The sequence below is a fragment of the Martes martes genome, assembly GCF_963455335.1.
Source record: "Martes martes genome assembly, chromosome: 8".
In the NCBI taxonomy this organism is placed as follows: domain Eukaryota; kingdom Metazoa; phylum Chordata; class Mammalia; order Carnivora; family Mustelidae; genus Martes; species Martes martes.
This window is the reverse complement of record NC_137895.1, coordinates 69,123,712-69,147,913: the sequence shown is the minus strand read 5'-3', so window position 1 is coordinate 69,147,913 and position 24,202 is coordinate 69,123,712. Positions and strand designations below refer to the sequence as shown.

At 41.7% G+C, this 24,202-nt stretch overlaps 1 protein-coding gene across 1 annotated transcript in view; it reads right to left on the bottom strand.

Moving 5' to 3' along the window:
* Positions 1-19,821, bottom strand: part of BCAT1 (branched chain amino acid transaminase 1) — a gene marked incomplete at its 5' end in the record, with an annotated part of 103,937 nt that extends 84,116 nt beyond the window's left edge. Inside the window, one exon of the mRNA XM_080810702.1 lies at positions 19,628-19,821. Coding sequence (XP_080666828.1) covers positions 19,628-19,633 — 6 coding nt within the window. The remainder of the gene's footprint in view (positions 1-19,627) is intronic.
* Between the last annotated feature and the right edge of the window lie 4,381 nt (positions 19,822-24,202).

Here is a 24,202-nt window from a genome sequence, read left to right as displayed (position 1 = left end):
AGAGGGCGGAAAAAAAAGGGAAAAGTGTCTTAGTCCATCTGGGCTGCTAGAACAGAATACACAGACCGAGAGCTTATAAACAACAGAAATTTCTTTTGCACAGTTCTCGAGTCTGGAAATCCAGAAGTACAGTGCTGTCCTGGCTGGTGAGGGCCCTCTTCTGTGTTACAGACTTCTCAATGTCCTCACATGGTGGAAGGGGCAAGGGATCTGTCTACAGCCTCTTTGGTAAGGCATTAATCCTAGTTGTGAAGGATTAGTCATTTCCCAAAAGCCCCACTTCCTAATACCATACCCTTTGGGGGTGACATTCAGCATGTGACTTTTTTTGGGGGGGGGGGATACATTCAGACCATAAAATAAGTTCCAAATTATTTAATACTTCTGAGGTAGTGAACACACACACACACATTTTAGTGAAAGAAGCAGGAATCCTTATAAACTGGCTTGCGAACCTGTTGTTCCCATCGAATGAGTCATCAAAGATTTGAGAGTTAATTCATTTGCAGGTCATTGTCACCTGACAACAAGGCATGAGCATACACCAACCAACACAAGATGCTCTTTAACAAATGGTTAACATACTCCGTAATAACAACCACCCTCTATCAGATGTATCCTCCATCAGGCCCTTAGTTCCACACACATTGTATACTCACAACACTATAAGGTAGATAGGATTATTATAAATCCTATTTTATGAAGGAGAAATTTGGAAGAGGGTTAGTGATCTGCTGACTCACAGGACTCTGTGCTCACAGCTCAGAATTATTACAGGATAAACAAGAACACACAGCAAAATCAGCAAAGGGAAAAGGCCCATGGGACAAAGGTCAGAGGAAGCCAGACACAAGTGTCTAAGAGTCCAAATATATAAATACAATGTATATAAAATATATACAGTTACACATAAAAACAAAAACTTCTCACTCATCTGTAAAATGTGAGACAGAATAATCAAAAACCACATGCAGTCTCCAAACCCCATCCATTTCAACTCTAAGTTATAATCTCCATCCTCTTATTAAAATTCTTCTCTGAAACAACAGGCATTCATTTTGAGTTAAATTTCAGCTCTTTGATGATGACAAAATGACCAAAAATCCCATTGTGGGGGAAAAAAAAGAAGAGAGTTCGAGGTGATCTATATGGACAAATAAGTAGCGGTACTGAAATCACCGAAAATGTTACAATTTCTCCTTAAAACATTTGCCTGGGATTCCAATTAAACGTGGTAGACTGAACAAATGCGCCTTCTCCACATCTTCCCAGAAACTCATCGAAACAGCAATATTTCTTAAGGTTGATCGTGGACAAGTAACTAACTGTGTAGAAACTTGAACCATACTGCCCAATGAAGGAGATACGGCTGAAAAGCTTATTTCTCTCACAGAATCTCGGAAACACCCAGAAGAGAAGCACCAGGGATTTTAAAAGATGTGGCAGAAGCAGGGAGTTTTGATGAAAATCAGTACAACCATTTGCTGAACACCATTAACTTGAGAGAGTGCAATCAGGGAAGAGTTTTATTTTTCTCTCACGACTGCCCTTCAAACCCACTTTTAAATCTACCTCCCTAATGAGGATATCAGGTTGACCCAGTTATGTTTCCAGTCACTTTTAGATATCTTTTTTTTTTTTTAAAGATTTTATTTATTTATTCAACACAGAGAGAGAGAGAGAAAGATCACAAGTAGGCAGAGAGGCAGGAAGAAAGAGAGGAGGAAGCAGGCTCCCCACGGAGCAGAGAGCCCGATGTGGGGCTCGATCCCAGGACCCTGAGATCATGACCTGAGCCGAAGGCAGAGGCTTTAACCCACTGAGCCACCCAGGTGCCCCTCACTTTTAGATATCTTAACTATTAGTGTCATAACCTTGTTTTCAAGTATGTCAAAGACCAGCCTGACCTGAAAGAAAATTTTCATCTGCTGTTGCAACTGAAAGCTGTTCCTTTTTGAAAGGTCCCCACCCCACCCCACGCCACCCCATCCAACCCCCAGAAAGTTCGGGATGGGTAGGTCCAGCTGGAAGGGGGCCTCCTATTTTTCCCCCCACCTTCCTTGTTCTACTTCCTCTCCAGTCCCCAGTTGCTGCTTCTAGATCCCCCAGGATCATGTTTGGACCATGAGTGAGAGGAAATGGAAAAGGCCTTATTTATCTGGATGTTATTAATCTGGCATTCCCCTCCCCTTCAGAGGCAACTGTGCAAATGCTTTTTTTTTTTTTTTTAAAGCATCATGGAGTATTTATAGATTCCCCTTCCCTCATCCCCACCACCAGAGAAGGCCGCGGCCCTGCAGCTCTCTACTACAATGATGCATCATCTGCCTCACCTCTTATGCCTCTTCAGCTCCAGCTCTGCGCATTATGCCCTGCATGGCCTCTGGGAGCTGGGCTTTCCTTGCCCCAGCAAGCAGCCTTCTTGGACAGGGGTCTGTCTAGGTGATTCCAATATGGCTCCTTTCTTCAAGGTCCACAAAGCTCATGGATTTGGCAAACCCTTTCTTTTCTCTCTTTCCTTTTTTTTTTTTTTTTTTAAGATTTTATTTATTTATTTGACAGACAGAGATCACAAGTAGGCAGAGAGGCAGGCAGAGAGAGGTCCCCGCTGAGCAGAGAGCCCGATGCGGGGCTCGATCCCAGGACCCTGAGATCCTGACCTGAGCCGAAAGCAGAGGTTTAACCCTCTGAGCCACCCAGGCACCCCCTGGCAAATCCTTACTTGACTCTCTGTCATAGGCAGCATCAGCCAGCCTGGACTGTCCCAGGGGAGAGTCAGAGGCTGGTATTTCCCTCGACACCAATAGGCCAGGGAACACAAATCCAGTGCTCTCAAGAGTCTCCAGTCTCCACTCCAGACCCTTAAGGCAAAGGAACCTACGAATCTCCTCACAAAGTGTTTGGTGAGTATTGTGTTGGAGAGATGGAAAAACCACCCCTCCCTCCTCTGGGGTAGAGAAGGGGAAATGGCAAACACACTTGCTTGGGCAACAGGGTTTTTTCCCCCAGCTAATACTCTTCTTCCTTGCCTGCTCAATCTCCAGACTTCTTTTTTCCCCTTTTTAAAAGATTTTATTTATTTAAGGGAGAGAGAGAGAAAGAGACTGGGGGTGGGGGGTGAGAGAGAGAGAGAGGACAGCAGGCAGAGGGAGAAGGTGACTCCCTGCTGAGCAGGGAGCCTGAATAGGGGCTGGATCCCAGGACCTCTGGGATCATGATTTGAAGGGAAGGCAGACACTTACCTTACCGGGCCACTCTGGCACTCCTCTCCAGAATTTTTGTTTGTTTGTTTTTGTTTTAAGATTTTTATTTATTTATCACAGAGAGAGACAGTGAGAGAGGGAACACAAGCAGGGGGAGTGGGAGAGGGAGAAGCGGGCTTCCCACTGAGCAGGGAGGCCAATGCGGGGCTCGATCCCGGGACCCTGGGATCATGACCAGAGCCTAAGGCAGCCCCCTAATGACTGAACCACACAGATGCCCCCAAACTTCTTTTAAATATAAATTAGAGGCAAGTAAGGAGTTAAAGATTGCAGAATTGGTTTTGCTATTATTTAGAAGATTTTTTGCATATACCCAACATGTCTCTTTGGAATGGGGAGGAACCTGTCACTCTGTGCTCAGCACTGGGGCCTCCATGGTGCAGTCAGTTAAGCATCTGACTCTTGGTTTCAGCTCAGGTCATGATCTCAGAGTGGTGTGATCGAGCCCCACATTAGGCTCTGTGCTCAGCTAGGAGTCTGCTTAAGACTCCCTCTCCCTCTGCCCCTCCTCTCTGTGTGCAGGTGCACTCTCTCTCTCTCCCTCAAATGAATAAATATTTTTTTAAAACTTTAAAAAGGAGGGCGCCTGGGTGGCTCAGTGGGTTAAGCCTCTGCCTTCGGCTCAGGTCATGATCTCAGGGTCCTGGGATCGAGCCCTGCATCGGGCTCTCTGCTCGGCCGGGTGCCTGCTTCCCCCCCCTCTCTACCTGCCTCTCTGCCTATTTGTGATCTCTCTCTGTCAAATAAATAAATAAAATCTTTTTTAAAAAAAGTTTAAAAAGGAATAATTAGAGAATTTTAAAAGCTTCTAGAAATATGAAGTCTAAAATTTTAGAAATAAAAGTTGGAATTTAACATTGATTAAATCATCCTGACCCAAAAAATTGGACACAAGAAGAGAAAAAATTGAAAAATTAGAGGATAGGGGTGCCTGGGCGACTCAGCCAGTTAGGCCTCTGCCTTCGGCTCAACTCATGATCTCCAGGTCCCCGCTCCACAGGGAACCTGCTTCTTCCTCTCCCTCTCCCTCTGCCCCTCCTCCCCGCTTGTGATTTATCTCTCTTTCTCACAAATAAATAAATAAAACTTTAAAAAAATTAGAGGATCCGTCCTGGAAGTCTAATATCAAACTAATAGAGAAGTCTAAGAACCCAGGAAGTGTCATTTGTTACTCCATCTATGGGGCACTCTACCTCAAGATCGCCCTATAGTTTGTGTGTGTGTGTGTGTGTGTGTGTGTGTGTTACTCAGTTCTCGGCTCAGATCTGGTTCACCTTCTCTGGGAAGATTCTGGGAAGAAGTAGGAATTAGTCCCAGCTTCCCCTCCACTCTGTCACTTTAACATAATTTCATCCTATTTTCTTCCTGTGACACCACTAACTGAAGTATTGGGTACTCTATGAGGGTACAGTGTGATATTTAAGTAAAACTCATTTTGGATCAGGCACTTACACTTGTTATTTTATATAATCTTCACAGCGTCTCTATGAGGTAGGTACTATTATTATCACTATTTTTTAAATGGAGAAATTGAGGCACAAATAACCTGACAGAGGTCATTCAAGAGCAAAGCCGGGCCACACGGGCAGTGCAGCCCCAGTCTGTAACTACCACTGCACATGACTTTCCCTGCAAGAGCCACGAGGGCAGTGAATTTGCCAACTCTTCATCCTCATGGCTTCAAGATCTTCAGCAGCGCCTGATGCTTATATGGTGGGCACTCTTAAATTATTTGTTCAATAAATGCTTTACAGTATCTGAGGTAAGAAGGAGGTAAATATTTTGCTTAAAAGCCAGTATTTGGGGGCACCTGGGTTTCTCAGTGGGTAAAGCCTCTGCCTTCAGCTCAGGTCATGATCCCAGGGTCCTGGGATCAAGCCCCGCATCAGGCTCTCTGCTCAGTAGGAAGCCTGCTTCCCTTCCTCTCTCTCTCTCAGCCTGTCTCTCTGTCTACTTGTGATCTCTGTCAAATAAATAAATAAATAAAATCTTTAAAAAAAAAAAAAAAGCCAGTATTTGGGGGGACCTGGATGGCTTCATCGGTTAAGTGTCTGCCTTTGGCTCAGGTCATGATCCTGGAGTTCCAGGATAGAGGCCTGCATCAGGCTCCCTGCTCAGTGGGGAGTCTGCTTCTCCTTCTGCCCCTCACCCTGCTCATGTGCTCACTCTCTCAAAGAAATAAAATCTTAAAAAAGAAGAAAAGTCAATATTTTGTTTGGAAAATCTCAACTACATATCCAACTTCATCACATACAAGTTCTGCTTTCCACATAACTGTAATACATGATTCCATTAAGCTTTCTTCCACGATATAACAAGGATCCCCTTTCCTCTGGTTTCCGTGAACATGTTCCTCAAAGTTTTCTGAGTCCTCATCAGCAATGCTTTAATACCCATGTTTCTACCAACAGTCCATGACTTTTTAGATATTCTATAAGGTCCTCTGTATTTTCTCTACCATGTCACTCACTTCCTTCTATGTCCTTACCAGCAGCACTTTTAATTTCCATATTTTTACCAGCAATCCATTTCAAGGCAATGTAGGCTTTTTTTTTTCCCCCATCATGCTCCTCAAAGTTCTTCTGTTCTGTGCCCAATGGTCAATTCAAAACCCCGTCCACATTTTTAGATATTTGTTATAGCAGCACCCCACCTCTGGGTACCAAAATCTGTATAAATTTCCTATTGTTGCTGTAACAAATTACTGCAAATTTTGTGGCTTCAAAGAACAGAAATTTATTATCTTACAGTTTCAGAGGTCACAAGTTCTAAGTCAAGGTGTTAGCAGGGCTGCATTCCTTCTGGAAGATGTAGGGTGAGAATCTATTTCCCGGCTTTTTCCAGCCTCGAGAAGCCATAGAAGCCACTTCCTTTCCTTGGCTCATGGCCCCTTCCTCCTCCATCTTCAAAGCAAGCAGTGAAGCATATGCAAATCTAACTCCTTCTTTCTCTCCTCCCCACCCGACCCCACACACCCCTCTGTTTCTATTACCATATTTCCCTCTGACCATGACCATCCTGCTCCCTCTTGTAAAGACCCAATGTGATTACATTGGGCCCACCCAGATAATTAAGGATAACCTTCTCATCTCAACACCCGTAACTTATTCACATCTGAAATATCTCCTTTATAATGAGAAGTTTCTGGGGATTTGGACATAAACACCTTTGAGGGGCCATTCTGCAGCCTACTACACTCACCAACCATGTATAATGGGCCAGGAAGCAGAATACGTATAGTTGAATGGTAGTAAAAAGCAATATGTTCCCTTCTTTCAAGAAATGTATGATCTAGAGGGAGAGTCAGACATCAATCCCCAAACCACAATGGTAATCACGCCAATGAGTAATTGTAGATTGCAGTTAGTGCTCTGAAAGACTGGGAATCACAGGGGGTCCTGAGGGTGTCTCTGAGGTAGCCACATTCAATCTGAGGCTGGCAGAGTGATAAGATGCTAGCTAGATGAGGAGTAGGTAGAGAACCTTCTGAGTGGAGGCATCAGCAAGGGCAAAGGCCTCGAAGAGAAACCTGGGGGGATGACAGGAGGTGGCCACAACAGTAACAAGGTGAGGCTGCAAAGAGAGAGGAGCTAGATTCCTCTGGGACTTCTAAAGCATAGCAGAAACCTTGAGTTTTATTCAAAGCATAAGGTAGGGGCTCAGGAATTCTTCTAAGCAGATGAACGATGTCATTACTCCACTCTATGGAGAACAGATTAGGGGTGGGAGATGGAGGTGTGCGAGAAACATACTCAGTGAAGAGAAGACAGTGGTTCGAACTGGGCCCACGGCAGCTAAAATGGAGAGGTTTGTAAAAATGTCAGATATATCTTGGACAAAAATAACCCACAGGACTTGTAATTTAGTGTGATTCAAAAGTCCAGGGTATGGCCATAGATGTGGGTGGCATCTGGGGAATGTAGCAAGTTAAAGGAGATGAGAAATTAAAGTAGTTGTAAGAGAGAAGCAGGAACCAAGGCTAAAATTTTCAGTGCGTAATGGGGGCAAACTGACCAGGCCGTCTTTCAGTGACAGTTACATGGAAGAGATTGGGTATCACAGACTGATGGTGTGAGGAGCAGCGAGAGGTTTTACAGGAGGAGGCTGACATGGAAACAGTATTGGGCACAGTAAAGGAGATCAGCACCCCTCTAATTCTGAGAGCAGAAAGTAGAGAAATTGAGCAGCATCCACTAGAGGTCGGTAGGGAAGTGACCTTACCTAAGGCCAGGAGGAGCAGGATATATTTAGGGAAGGTGATTGCAACTAATATTGAGTTGCAAACTGTATTATGGACAAATTTGGGTGGGAGGTTCCACTGAGGCTTGAGTCAAGACAGAAAACAAAGAGCATCAAGAAAGGGTGAAGGTGGATGTGGGCACTGTGAAAAAGGCGTAACAGGACGCATGTCACTAGTGGCCAGGTTGCCAATGTTAGAAGTTCCAACAGTTTGTTCCCTGGAGGGTGTTGGAGGATGTACTCAGGGCTCTCTGTGTTTACCAGTGGTCTGGCAGGAGGCTGGACATATGTTTCCTCACATTCTTCTACGGTAAGTCAATAGTGCTTGAATCCACTTCCAGAAGGCTGGGGTTGGATACAAGTGGAACATGTATTTGCCTGAGATGGGCTCATTTCCTTGTCCATCTGGCCTTCTTTCGTGGTTCTGCTCAAACTTCCTCTCCATTGGACAGCCTTCCCTGATTCCTCTGACTCATCTTTGTTAGGCACCTCTGTACCTTTTGTAGACTTCTTTGTGGCAACCGTTATTCCTCATTGCATTTGTTTTTACACATTTCTCTCCCTGCATAGTTATTTCTCAAGAGTAAACATAATGCTTGAATTATCTCCATTTGCCTATTAACCTAGTACAAAGCCTAATAGCCTTAATAAGAGTTATGTAAGTATTTAATCAAATGAAACTCAAATCAATCATTGTTTGCTTGTCACTATTATATAAATTTTAGGTTTGAAAAAGAGTTTGTGTACTCTTAATGTAACAGGTACTGTAAAATCGGGTGTGCACACTATATTTAACCTGCCTTCTCAATAAAGCATTTTCAGTTAGTTAAAATTAAATACAAGTTTGAAATTTTGTCAAGATACATATCCTTGGTCTTAACTGAATTATGCTGAATTACCCAGTATTTCTGAATTTCCCAAAATTTCAGATTTTCTTGAGAATGGCTTTTGAGTCAAGTTAAGTCCACTACAAGACATTTCCATTTCTTTTTTCATTTCTATTTTGAATATAATAAACTCATGTCAAAAATCAAATACGTAAACATGTACAGTGAAAAGTCTCATGGAGATTTTCCTCTTGTATATATAGAGAGCCCGCTTATTCTTCTCTCCACTGATTTTTTTTTTTTTACCTCATTCTTTTTCACACCTGATCAATATGTGGGTGAGTTCTAATCTTTAGTTATTACAAACATTGCTGCAATAAATACTCTTGTTCATATATCATTTCACAATGTTTACAAGGAAATACAAGACATTTCCAATTAAACTAAATATTAATAATGATGTTGAGCCATTAAATCTATTTCATGCGGGCACATGATGTAAGGAGCACTGGGTGTTATATGCAACTGATGAATCACTAAACTCCAACTCTGAAACTAATAATACACTCTATGTTAATTAACTGAATGTAAATAAAATAAAATAAAATTTTCAGCAAACATAGAAGAAAAATATGATCTTTTATTTATTTATTTATTTATTTATTTTGAGAGAGAAAGGGAGGAAGCATGCATGTAGTGGGGAAGGTAAGGGTAGAGGGAGAGGGAGAGAATCTTGGGCAGAATCTGTACGGAGCATGAAGCCCGATGCAAGGCTTGACCCACAACCTCAAGATCATGGCCCAAGCCGAAATCAAGAGTCAAACATTTAACCAACTGAGCCACCCAGCGCCCCTCATCTTACTTTTAAAATAATCTAATGATCCATCCTTTAGTAAAACATTTTGATTATATTTATCCCAAAGAATGGATCATCAGATTATTTTAAAAGTAAGATCATGTTTTTCCTCTGTGTTCACTGGAAAATTTTTCCTCAGTAGAAAAGACAGAATTCTTATTTTCCTTGTTATACCAAAATTACTTAAGGCTCTCAATTAAGCTAGTGAATCACATAAGTCCTAAAACATATCATATAAATATATTAACATATTAACCAAATATTTCAATCCTAAAGCAGTTTATACAGTTTAATTTAGCTTAAATAGATCATTTAAATAGATAATTTAAGTTAAATTAAACTAATATAGGGTTGAAAAGGATAGCAATTCTTTTTTAAAAATTTTTGCTGTTGGGGTACCTGGGTGGCTCAGTGGGTTAAGCCTCTGCCTTCGGCTGGGGTCATGATCTCAGAGTCCTGGGATAAAGCCCTGCATTAGGCTCTCTGCTCAGCGGGGAGCCTGCTTCCTGCCCTCTCTCTGCCTGCCTCTCTGCCTACTTGTGATCCCTCTCTCTCTGTCAAATAAATAAATAAAATCTTAAAAAAAAATTTTTTTTGCTGTTGTTCATATTTGTTGTCAAGTAAATAGGTAAATAAGAAATAAATGTAACATTATATATCAGTTACGGTATGTAACTGAATTTCACTTGAATTTAAGATACCAATTGTGTGATCCTATAGACAAAGAATGATCTCTAAGCTGTATTATTTCAAATATTAAATATTACAAGTAATATTTTATTTTATTATTTTTTATTTATATATTTGACAGAGAAAGAAATCACAAGTAGGCAGAGAGGCAGGCAGAGAGAGAGGGGGAAGCAGGCTCCCTGCTGAGCAGAGAGCCCAACACAGGGCTCGATCCCGGGACCCTGGGATCATGACCTGAGCTGAAGGCAGAGGCTTAACCCACTGAGCCACCCAGGTGCCCCTACAAATAATGTTTTAAACAAATATTTTAAAAAATATGTGGGTTAATAATAACTCATAATTTCATACTAAAAATTATCTTATGTAATTAAGTTCATACGGTTGCAAATGACCGCTCAATCCCAGCTTCAATGTTGTCTTTTAACAGAAAGTGGTAGACTAATGGGTTACTGTAAATAATGTTCTCGGAACATTGGTCAAGAGAAAAGAAGGAGCTTGGTTGACCAACACTGATGACGTTAATGTTAAGAGGCATGAAATTATTAACGCAAATAAAACTCACTGACACCCCTTATCTACATATTCACAGAATGACTGACATTCCTAACTAATGTTACTGGAAAGAAATGCCATTTTAGTTAATAACATTGGACTTTATGGGGCACCTGGGTGGCTTAGTCAGTTGAGCATCCAACTCTGTTTTGGCTCAGGTCATGATCTCAGGGTCATGAGATCAAGCCCAACGTCAGGCTCAGCCCCTCCCTCCCCACCAGGTCCGCTCGCTCGTGCTATCTCTCTCTCATACATAAATCTTTAAAAAAAAAAAAAAAAGACGTTATACCTTAAAACCAAGCAATGAAAGCATACATAATATTACATGATATTTTTTTTAAAAAGCATAAAGATTCATGGCAAATGAGTCAGCAGGGCCAAGCACAAATGGTGGATGTGTATAACTGAAAGGAAAAAGAATTAAGTTAATTATCAGGAAACTTTACACAGTGAATACACTAGGCAGGAGAACTGTCCACAGAAGATTTGAAGAGTCTTGGTTGTCGAGGTATTTAAGTGGAATAGAATTGAAAGCTAGAAAAATAAACTTGAAAGAACAATCCTTCTTTGGCAGAAGTAAATGCTGAACATGACCTAATAGATTTTTTTCTTTCAAAATTCCAGTATTCAATGAACACTGCCTCTAAGTGCCTCTTTTGTTGGATTTGTTTGTCAGTGTATGCATTAATTAGATTGCTTAAGAACTGCATTGTTCACAACAACAAAAAAGAACATGTTAAACAGTATTGGAATTGGTTAACATTCCCAGACACATGACTCTGTTCTATATTCTAAGTCAGTTCTTTGGGATATGACAGGGGAGTTTCCCATTACAAACTGCTGAAATGTGAAAACTGTAGTGATTTAGCAGAGTGGCATCGCTGGGATTATTTGTTAGGAATTTTGCGGTCTTCAGTTTGTACTGCTTTTCATTTTCCCAGAAATATTTATAGTCTGTTTACACTTACAGTCTATTTGCAATCTACACAGTTTCACCACTGACATTCTGTAAAAAAGGAGTTTGGCAATAGGCATTAAAACACGTAAATACTTACTGTTCTCTACGTGTTTATAGACCTTTATCTTTTGGGAGTCGGTTAAAGCTTGACTCCAAACAAATCCAGATATGGAAAGATGCAGCTGCTGTTTGAGAAGGAAGAGGTAAAAAGCACAATTAATCTGATCTATGAAGCCTAGAAGTCATAGATGACTTAACTCAGCTACTACCTGTAAAGCAGCAACAATGGGGCAAGATTCAGGCCAGAGGTGAGGAAGGGTGAGTGCAGAGAGACTGCAGGGTGTGATCAGTGTATATACGATATGAGATATCCTAACCTCAAAATGTAACCCTACTCTTACCTTTTCACCTTCCATCCATGTTCATTTCCCTATGAAAATAGTCACCGTTCTCAAAAAGTGCCGGGGAGTGAGCCACATAGGGAGGGGTGCACCGGAGGGGACAGACAGGGAGATGCATAAATGGGGAGAAAGGGGTTAGGAAGGAATATGTGGAAATGTAAGAGCTCATTCTGAGCTACAGCAAATTCCCCATTATGAATAAAGGAGTGCATAGATGGAAAAGTGATGGGAGAACAGATTAGAAAAAGACCTCATGCACTAAGCTAAATTCAGTAGACAACAGACAAGTCATAGAGGTATTCTGAGAGAACAAATGACATAATTAAAATAGTGCCATAGGAAAATTAGCTTGAGACCAGTTGAGAAGCCAGAAATAACTCAAGCAAGAAGCAATGAGAGCATAAATCAATCCATTAGCAATGGGAAAGAGAAAACATATAGATACAGAGAAAAGAGAATCCACAGGGTAGGATATCATTGAATGGAGGAGACGAGAGAATAAGAAGTAAGAGATGGTTGACATTGGGTCAAATATACACCCTGCCTACAATCAGCTGTGGCTGAGGTGGGGTCACCTGGTAGGAACATGGCCTTGTAGGCCTGCCCCCTTGACAGGCACTAACAGGTAGGGAATTATATCTAAGAAACAGGAAAACGAGGCACCCAAAACTATTAAACTCTACTAAAAAATTATGTATTAACCCTGTTTAACTAAACAACCATGCTCATACTTCAAAACTAGATTGAGACCAAAGCTATTAGGATGCAGTTTCTATAAATCAAGTTCTATTCTATGAATACTTTAGAGATCAAAATATGCCCCTTTGACATAAGGATTACCTTGAGCTAACAGCAACTGAGATCCAAGAGATGCAGAAAAAAAGCCTTCCTGGAGCTTCCCTTCTCTGACTAAAAGCAGATACTTCTGAGAAAATTTTACAGCATTAAGACAGAAAGTCAGAAGTGAGATGGACCTGCACAAACAATCCTTACCCCCTTGAATTCCCCCTAGGTATTCACATGCCCCCAGTTTGATGCACTTGGAAGCCTAAAACCTATGCCTTTATCCTTGTTACTTTTCTACAAGTTTATCATTCTTCATTAAGATGCTGTATAAGTGCAAGTCCTAACCACCCTTTTGAGTTACTCATCATTGAATTTCTCTCATGTGCATGTATGCTACAGAAGCTCATAAACTTGTTCTCCTGTTAATCTATCTTTTGTTATTCTAATTTGCATGCCCCCAGGTACCGAACCTAAGAGGGTATTGGAAAAAATTTGTATTCCTTTCCTACACTATACACCTTAGATCTTTATGAAATAAAACGTAAGAAACTGATAACTCACATGCTAAAAAACAAGAAAACTGCCTTTCTGTTTGAGCTATAGGCAGGTGATTATTTGGGGTTTTTCAATATTCAAAGGATGGTATTTATATATATAAATACATATATATGTGTGTATGTATATATATATAAAAATTCATACTTCAGCTGACTACAGAGCAAGAGCCAATAGGTCTCTACTGCTCTAAATAACTAGATCATTTCAGTATTTTCCCTCAGTTTCCCATGCTATATGGACTCCATTGTCCTGGTTCAATAACAAATAACCGAGATGCAAAATTGTATGCCTATGTGTGTTCGTACATTTTGCTGGAGAGATTGTTTATACTTTTCATAAGATTTCCAACATGATACCAGACCCAAGAGATCCTAGAACCACTGGTAAAGTGGATAGCATGTTGGACTGGGACTCAAAATATCTAGTTTCTATTATGCTCTGCCATTTGTGATTTTTTTTTTTTTTAAAGATTTTATTTATTTGAGAGAGAGAGAGAGAGTGAGAGAGAGCATGAGAGGGGAAAAGGTCAGAGGGAGAAGCAGACTCCCTGCGGAGCCAGGCGTCCGACAGGGGACTTGATCCCAGGACTCTGGAATCACGGCTTGAGCCAAAGGCAGGAGCCACCCAGGAAACCCTGCTATTTGTGATCTTAAGCGATTCTAGTATTCTGATCTTTATTTTCCTTGTCTGTAAAATGAGGTTAATAATAGTTGCAATGCAAAACACAAATGTTCTGAGGTTACAATTCAATGTTATGTAATTTATATGGCATCTAGAAATATTAAGCATCATTATCTTACTTAAGCAAAGAAGTCCTTCTTCAAGCGTGGATGCATTCCTTCTATAAACGCCAGCACTAAGCTCGCAAGTAGACGTAACATTCACAGCGTTGAAAACCATGGAATCCCAGAGGAATGCTTTATGCTTCCACCATAAACTTTACAGCTCCATTTTAACTCTACTTTTTATCTTCAAAGTTCAAATTAACATTTACTGTGATTTCACATTCCTGAATTAATATCTGGTACTAAAATCAAAACAATATAATTGTGAATCTGAATCAGCTACAATAAAATGTACTAGGCAAAATCATCCTTTACTGTAGTGGTGGTGAATGCTAACAGCTGCTCAGTGATCACCCTGTGCAAATCCATCCTTGTCCTCATGCCCAAACTATGTGGAGAGCTTTTTGGTCATGCAAGAGATATCTGTGGCATGTTTGGCCTAGAACATCCCAACAGGTGCTCCTTCTGTCTAGACTTACGAGGAGTCAGACAGAATTTGAATGTTCTAATTACATCCTAGGCTTCTTAGTGCTTCCTAAGGCAAATAACCATCTACAGTTAAAATAGTAAAAGCATTTCTTGGATTAGGATAGACTATAAATGCAGTTGATCAAATATTCAGATCTACCTATCAAAATAAAGATCTAATAAACCAGTTCTTTTTAGATGAACGACATGACAAGTGTTAAGGGAACTAGCTGGATTTCATAAGTATTTGACAATTTTTCAATGACAAAGAATCATGTGTTTTCCAGTACAACTTCCTTGGATTATTGCTTATGGTACTAAAATTTCCTCTTTTTTTTTTTTTTTTTGACTTGTCTTCCCTTTTCTCTCTCTTTGACTTTTCTCCTGTATTGTTGGGGAGCATGAATATCTTTTTAAGATTTTCTCTCTCCCAGTAATCACCAAACACAAGAAGTGTTTTTGCAAAATAGCTTCTCTCACAAAAAAAGCACAGCCAGTATGACAAGAGAAAAACATTTATGTGATAAGCTATGCTGTATTAATACAGTGATCTGATTTCTAAGTTATCTTTCAAATAAAAATGCTCGGGGTGCCTGGGTGGCTCAGTGGGTTAAAGCCTCTGCCTTCTGCTCAGGTCATGATCCCCGGGTCCTGGGATGGAGCCCCTCCCCCTCTGCTCAGCAGGGAGCCTGCTTCCTCCTCTCTCTATCTGCCTCTCTGCCTACTTATAATCTCTGTCTGTCAAATAAATAAATAAAATCTTAAAATAGAATAAAATAAAAATGCTCAATTTTTAGGGGTAATATTCTTCAGCTTGTGGATTTGAGAGGACTATTCAGAACCCTAGGTCCAACTGGCACTTGAATCTGATGTTATAGATTCTGCTTTTGGCTCTGCATTCACCATTGCTGGGGTGAACCCTACCAGATTTTAGGATTAAAATGTTTGCAAATATTTGCAAAGTCATATTTGTAAATCAGAGCATCCCAAATGCTTAATTTTGAAACACTTACAAAACCTGAGTTGTGCCTCACATTTATATCTCAGTTGATTTATGCAAAATGCAATGTCAGAGGCATTAGCGGAAAGGACACAGACATGCATTACCAAATGGGCTACAGAGGCTCAGAAAGCCCATCAGTGTTTAAAGCATTTGGACAGCTGTTGAGGGAATAAAGTTACACACAGACTGCCCACATTTACAACTGGAAAGTGAGCAGACCAGACAGTTTCCTCCTGTGTGCAGCAAGAATTATAGTACTATACAGAAAGTAGAGGATGCCTCAGATAATAACGTCTATCATAGAAGGTCCTAGAGTCTGTCCATCATATGATAACCAGATCCCCTTAGGCAGAAGGATGAACATTCCACTGGGTTTCCCTAGGGTGGCACCTGTCATTTATAGGAATTGTGGTTGCCAAGCCTAAAGGGAAAAAGAGAAAGCTCTTAATTTCCATCTTCCTACACCCACTGAGAAGAGGTCATTTGAAGAAGCAGACAACATGAAACCTCAAAAGAAAGGACCAACCCAAACACTAAAGATGGGCAGTTTAGAAACAAGTTTTCATTGATGCACAGAAACTGTTACTCCCAAGCCCAGGCTTCTTAGGTTAATAACACTACTATCAAACTCTTCACGTCACTGGTTTGTATCTTAATATTAGAAATAAGAAGCTTAAGGGGAGTAGAATATGCCATGCCAAAAATATGCCTCTTTGGCATAATAATTATTTTGGACTGGTTATTTTTCGAGAGGTGTCAGACACAGGGCAATCTCTGAAAACAAAGTGGAATTTGAGGGAAATCTACATTTCTAAGGGAAACCTCCATTTTTCAGGGAGACTCCCACCCCTGTACAGGGTATGTCTTCTCTGAAGAGAAGGATAACTAAATGTCAAAACACATCAATGGAGAAAGTACTGATTTAAATCTGCAACCATTCCTTACTTACTCTGCTTTGCCTGAAAACTTCCCAGCCCTCCCCCTCTCACCACACCCCAACCTCTTTCCTTTGTCTTTAGCTGAGGATAATATTTAAGATGGTAGCTTGGGCCATTTGGGGAAGCTAATTTTCCTAGATACCTCCTATGTATACAGAAGGTACACATGTTATTAAACGTTTGTTTGTTTTTCTCCTGTTAATCTGTGTTTTATTACAAGGGGGTCTCAGCCAAGAACCTAGAAGGGTAGAGGGAAAGTTACTTTCGTCCCCTACAGAACTCAAAGTTTTGACCTGAAATAAGGGATAAAATCTAAATTTATGAAAACAATGGGAAAATACACTGTTAGGTCCATGGTCAAAGGAGCGAGACTGATACAACATGAAGGTCAAGCAAAGCTTTATTTCGCGCCAAGCATTGAGAATCAAACTGACTGGCCAGGGCCGTCTCTTGCAAAGAGGCGAACTCTCTCTTCTTTACAGACTAGCTTTTAAGGGCAAAGAGCATATGGTTGGGCCTGGCCACGCACATGTGACCAATGAGATTGTAACACAGAGAAAGCTGCACAGTCCTGCTAGGTCACACATAAGTGACCAACTGAATTACAATTTACCCTATAGTAGATATTTGAACTAGCCTATCACCTTGGTCAGAATTGGTGCCCAAAGGGCACCCAAAGGGCGGGGCCCATACTCCTTGGTAGCTAGGAGACAGTATGCGCCCCCACCAATTGGATACCTCCACCTGGCCTGACCCACCCTTGTACCTGGGCTTTGTTACCTGGGACTGGTTTCCCGGACTTGTTTTTAAGTAAGTCCCCTCAAGGGGGGGAGGGGCAGGGTCAGGATGGAGCTGCTCTGGCTAAATAGGCCCTTACAACACAACTACTGAAGAAAACCACAACTTGTTTTTCATTCTTAGCATAAATCTCTGTAATTATCAAATGACTATTTTCAACTTTCTTTCATAAGGTTTTAAACCCATTTCAAATCATCAGACCTTCTCAGGGTTCAACGTGCAAGAGAAATTCTTGCATACAAATGGAAAAGTTTCTTTCTTTCCTTTCTCTCTGTAGTTCTAAAATCAAATGAAATGGTCTATTATGGAAACTCACTAAATGAAATATAAGTCCAAATTAAATTCTTGTCTTCTTTTTTCCCCTCCCTGTTTCCTTTTTTCTCAGCACCAGTTTCTACCAATGCCCTTTTGTTATGCCTCCTGCACTAGCCATGCATCCCTGAGTCTTGCCTGAGGGGTCACATCCCATGTCTGAAAAGTAAACCCCTCTCCCTGCCAGGCCCCAGGTCCTGCACTCTGCACACACACAAACAGCCTTCTCTACCCTCGCCGCCAGTCAAGCCCTCTCACTTCCTTCACTTAACTATACATCCTAGACAATGACTTCTCTTGTCTCTATCCCTTCAGAGATATGGCTCTTTTCAATCTCCACATTAATTTAGTCAATCATAACATGTACTAACTATTCTTATACACATTCTATTCAATGTATATGCTAATTTTCTTATTCAGTAGCCCATGCTTTATGTGTCCATCTTAAAATATATGCTCCCAGGGAAGGGAGCCATGTCTGGAAAATGTGCGAAGGACAGAGCCTATTTTGGTGCCAAGTGCAAATAACATCTAAAAAAAATAATAATAGGTGAAAGGAAAGTAGAAAAGTGTTTGTCATAACAAAAACAAACTTAAAGGAACCTCATGTACTTCTTAGATCATGCCTAGAAAACAATCTTTTCATTCCCAATCTCAGTAAAATGTCAGAAAAGAGATATGAGACTACTTGAAGATATCTTCTAGTTCCTGTGTTAAAAGTACCTTGTTTAAAAAAAAAAAAGTACCTTGTAAAAGGGATAGGGGTTTTTGGACTCACATTAAGGCAAGCATGAATTTACAAAAATGCATAATCAACTACACTCCACATAGCACAGGGAAACCTGGAAAAGCAAGTGTTTATTCTCATAATTTTCTCCTTTTACTCACTACCCTATATGTGACCAGAGTGTATTTTTCAGTTGAAATTAGACAGGAATGAGCAGGACAAAAGTAAAATATCTGACCGTGGAAGGAAAGGCTGCTGAATTTTTCACCACAGCACATTTGCATGACCTCATTTCAGCAAAAAACAGTTTCCACTCAGTTCCCCATTAATCTTAGCAGAAATTTTTGTTTGGTGAGAGAGGCACCATTTACATATTATTTCTTGTAAGTGGAATTGTGGATGGGGATGGATGGGAAAGTGCAGTTGAGAACCATTATTTCAATCTTTCTCCTTCAAAACCTGGAAATGTGGGTTTATTTCTCCTAAAAGTTCAGGTTGCATCTCTCTTCCTCCCAATACATTTTTATTCATTTATTTGAGAGAGAGAGAGAGAGAGCACCAGCGGGGTGAGGGCAAAGGGAGAAGCAGGCTCCCTGCTGAGCTGGGAGCCCCACACGGTCCTCCATCCCAGGATCCTGGGAGCGGGACCTGAGCCGCCCAGGCGCCCCCTCCCAAGATAGTTAGATGGCAGGGCTCCCAGCTCATCCTTTACTTTCCTTAAAAAAAAAAAAAAAAAAAAAAAAAGCTGCTCTTCAGTTTTTAACGTCATTGCAGTTTTCCAAGGAGTGGGAACAGGAAGACACCGGTGTTTTTCCTATACCCAAAACATCAGAATAGGCAGCTAGGCTAATCACCCTTGATTAGCATAAGAATAAAAACCATTAGGGCGGCTCACTCAGTTTAATAAAAGAATGACCTTAGGCTAATATGATTTGTAGCTCGTAGAAGCTTTTAATTCCACAAGCAAAAGACGAGGCTTCTGCTTTTAATAGCGATGAGGCAGCTTTCCTTCCCTTGTCCCACCCTCACCCCCTGGCTCTGAACCTCCCTCCTTCATCACACACACCCACCAGGAAACCCCTGTTTGCCGCCACAAACACCCCAAGACCTCGTCCCCAGAACCCCCACCTCCTGTGCATCTTGCCCATTGAAAGAAGCTTCCTCTTCCTTTCCAAACTTTGAAAGAGGTAGAGGAGGGAGCTGCGAGCCGCCTTTCATCTCCGCTCACCCCTGCCGCGGTGAAAAAGCCTCAAGAGGCACATCCTGTGAGCAAGTTTGAAAAGGAAAGAATGGAAGGTCCCGACCCGCGAGGACGGACAAAGAAGGTACGGAAACCGTTTGCGCGGAAACACACCACGGTGGTCTTTCTTCCGCCCCCTTTCTGCCGTCTGTGTGTCTCTGGGGACTCGCAGGCTCAGTGCACACACGCGTTTTTGTAAAACACAGCCCCAATCGGAAGCAGTTACCTTCATGGTTCCGTGGGCCGTGGGGACCGCTGCGACCGCGCGGAGGGCGAGCCGGCTGCGTCCCAGGCGCGGGCGGGGTGTGCGGGCGGCTGGAGCGCGCGGCGGCGGCGGCGGGAATGGATGCCCGGGGCAGCGCGGGGTGGCGGCGGCGACACGTGGCGGGCGGGACTGCAGCCGGGCCCTCCCGCCGCCGAGATCGCGGGCTCTCTCGCAGATTGCATCAGCAGGAAGAGTGAGGAGGCTGTGTTTCCCCCAGACCGCCCCCGGACGGCAGAGTCTCTCCCAGCGCGGAGAGGCAGCTCCAGCGCCCGCTCCAGCCTCCCTCACCGCCTGCTCCGGGGGTGCCCGCGTTTCCGACACGTTTGCACATGTTGCCCCTCGGTTACTGCCTGCGAGTGTCGGGATGCCGAGGAGAGGGAGGAAGCGATCCTGACTGCCACTCCCTTCTCAGCCGGCTGCCTGCCCGCCTCGCTGTCTGCTGCGCCCGTAGTAACTTTCCCGCACGTGCTGCTCGGCATTGTACAGTGGATTCCCATCGTCAAAAGCCAAAACATTTTAAACCTGCTTTCTAATGGAAAGAACATGTGTCTGGTTTTTAAATTTTGCCTGTCATCCTTTCTCCCACTGTTTCAGTCCTACAGCCTATCTTCAGATGGCACCATTTTTGCCAGTTTCTTCTGGATCTGGAAAAAGAATCCTGAATCCTTTGAGTGTATAGGATTATTTCTGATTTGAACGTTGCCTGCGGGCCCAGTGCATCCTCTGTAGGATGCCTCGCCATTGCACGAGAGTTCCAGCACTGCTACTTTTCCAGGTTAGGCTGCCTGACGTTGCCTAAATACCGTCCTGGTTGAGGGCTCACTCTGGCAACCTTCTGTTTTTTTTTTTTTAAATCTCAGAAGAAGTCTTTGCTAGGAAGTCCTTGCTGAGTCTCTCAAGCAAACCTGAACCTTTTGTCTACGCACTGTGCTTTGTTCATACCCTTTATTGAAATCCATTTTCTTTTAAGTATTTGTTTGCACAGGTGATACTTCATGAGATTATGAGATTCTTGAAAACAGAACCCAATGTTGAACACAAATGGGGGGGGCGGTGCTAAGCAAATGTTCTTAGGTGAATGAATGATTAAATCATTCAACTAATGTATTGATCTCATTACATTTCCAGTGCTGGGCAAGATTCTAGGCATAAAGTAAGTGGTAAAAAAAAAAATGTTCTTAGGCACATTAAATTCATATTTTAGTGTGGGAAACAAAATAAACATTTATTCAGGTAGCAAAATGTCCATGCACTAATGAATAGATTTATACAATGAAATATTATTTAGCAATAAAAGAAATGAATTACTGATACATGCTGACATACATGCATTAACCTTGAAAACATTACCTGAAATGAAATAAGACAGTCAGAAATGACCACATATTGTACGATTCCATTCTTCCAAAATGTCTAGAATACAAAGATGCACAGAGACAGAAAACAGATGGTCGTTGCCAATCTAGGGAAAGGGGGTAATGAGGAGTGATTGCTAATGGGTACAGAGTTTCTTTTGGGGGTGATTAAAATGTTCTAAAATTAGATTGTGGTACTGGTTGCACAACTCTGTGAATATACTAAAAACCAGTGTATAATACCTTTTAAATAGATGAATTGTATAATACATGAATTCTATCTCCATAAAAATGTTATTTTTTAAAATCAAGTAGTAAGTAGTAAATTTTATAAGAAAACAACGCATGGTAAGGGAAAAGAGCATGATAGGGCAATAGACCTGAATGGATTAATACGTAAATTCTAGAGGGTGCCTGTCAATGACTTCCTAAGGATACTTTTGATATTGTTACAGGGTTAGAGTGTTCTTGTGTGGCAGAACCGAAGAATGAATCTCACAGAAACAAAAGGGTGAAGACATTTATTAAGAGAAGGTGAGGGGCACCTGGGTGGCTCAGTGGGTTAAAGCCTCTGCTTTCGGCTCAGGTCATGATCCCAGGGTCCTGGGATCCAGCCCCGCATCAGGCTCTCTGCTCAACAGGGAGTCTGCTTCCTCCTCTCTCTCTGCCTGCCTCTCTGCCTACTTGTGATCTCTGTCTGTCAAATAAATAAATAAAATAAATCCTTTAAAAAAAAAAAAAAAAGAGAGAAGGTGAGAACAGAAAGAAAGCTCTCTAGAGGGAGAGAGGTCTCCAGTGGGTTGCCACAGAGGGCTTTTATGGTCAGTCTTTTATAGAAATCTTACCAAGGAACTTAAATCTTCTTGTTACCACCAAGATATCACACGATTACTTCTCCTTCAAATATCTTGTCTCTGATATTTAAGACAAACCAGGTGGTCTGGTTATGTTCCCTTACTTCTGGTTTCATTAGGCCTCAGCATTTCTGGGATTTCTATAAGCCTGAGCACGTAGCCCCCACCTATCTCTCTCTACCTAGCCCGGCCTGTCCCTTACTCATTCTTCCCCTCTGCAGTAGTAACCCTAACTGGCCTTAGGGAATGGGACTACTGCTCTGGCGGCTTCCCACTGAATGAGGCTGCCCGCTGTGTGGCAGTTAGAATCTATTTAGGGGTCGTCCAGGGGCCTGCAGTATGGCTCTAGGGGTCGTGATGGACAGCAAATGGTACATGCACAGCACACGCAAAAGGATGTGCATAAAATAAGTAGTAGGCTCAAAATTATCACATCCCTTAGATAAGGATCCCCAATCACCAAGTCGGTTAAATAGACCAATGGGCATCCTTATCTTACTCACTTGATCACAAATGTCCTCTATGAAATGGGACATGTTGTAGGAGTTACCTGTAATGTTAAAACAACACATGGGAGGAACCTCCTCACACCCCAAGTGGTGTAGCAATAGTAGATAGTCAATAGCGGCCCAGTGCTGGAGAAGCCCCACTCTGGCTTGACTTAATTCTGCGTTGAGTGCATCTAACGTCTGTGAGGTGTCATTTAAGGCTCGACGAAGAAGATGCGAACTGTTCAGTTATTTCAATGATAAACCTGTTGTCGTGCCTGGAATTCCTTGGATGGTGGAGGCAAAAGCTATGGTTCCTCCTTCAGACATGAGGATGACATTGTTATAATCAGGAGGCGGGTAGGACAAGTCTCTATTCACCAGCATCTAGTAGGGTGCTAACAGCTAATTGGATGGAAAAGTTTATTTTGCCTCTCTGATTGGTCATTTAAATTAGGGAAATGGGGAGAACTTGTGGTCTTTTTTGGAAGATAATATGTTTTCAAAGGAAAACATTTGAAAACATGTTATCTGATCCTGCGGATCAGTTGGACCAACAAGTAGGAGTCAAGGGCATCCCTAGAGTTAAATTAATAACTTCAGGTGTGAAGATAGTACATTTAAAGGCCTAGGTGACCTAGATTATAGTCCATAAAATGGTTAAATTTATCATATGGATTACCTAGTAAGGGGATTACATGTCCTTATTAAGAACCGGAGATCTTTAATTGTTTCACATAAATAAGTGAAAGGGTCTTTGAAGGAGGCTGAGGGATCCTTTTGAATGCCCATAGAGCAACAGGCACAAAAACTGTCTATACAGAGTTTTTGGGCAATTTTTTGAAGCTGACTTCAAGTTGTCTAGTTTAGGCAAACAACAAACATTTAAAGACAATCAGAACTGGAATTTAACATCCACAAAGGTGGGTTATTGAAACATAAATTTACTCATGTTAAATCAGAGATAGCCAAATCAGGACTGATTTGCTTGCAAAACAAGTCCAGTTTAAACAAACCTGGCCTAATTCATAAGCTCAGCAAGAACAGCAATTGGCCATATAGATTTTTTTTTATCTTATTTAATTTATTTATTTGAGAGAGACAAAGAGAGAAAGGGAGAACATGAGCAGGGGGAGGGGTAGAGGAAGAAGCAGAAGCATTGAAACTGGGATCATGACTTGGCTGAAGGCAGAGGCTTAACTGAGCCATCCAGGTACCCCAGCCCTGTAGCTCTTTTAAAGTCTGCTTTGCAATACATACATACATACATACATACATACATACATAAATTCATTCTGCTTTGCTGGAACTTTTATAGGGAATCTGGATTGAACTTTTAGTAGAGTCTCTAGGCCAGAAGCCAAGTCAAGTACTTGCCCCAGCCCTGTAGCTCTTTTAAAGTCTGCTTTGCAATAAATAAATAAATAAATAAATAAATAAATTCTGCTTTGCTGGAATTTTTTTTTTTTTTTTTTTAACAAACATACAATGTATTTTTATCCCCCAGGGGTACAGGTCTGTGAATCACCAGGTTTACACATTTCACAGCACTCATCATAGCACATACCCTCCCCAATGTCCATATCCCCACCACCCTCTCCCGTCCCCCCTCCCCCCAGCAACCCTCAGTCTGTTCTTTGAGATTGAGTCTTTTATGGTTTGTCTCCCTCCCAATCCCATCTTTTCATTTTTTCTTTTCCTACCTCCCCCCAAACCCCCCAAAATTGCATCTCTACTTCCTCATATCAAAGAGATCATATGATAAGTTGTCTTTCTCCGATTGACTTATTTCGCTAAGCAAGATACCCTCTAGTTCCATCCATGTCATTGCAAATGGCA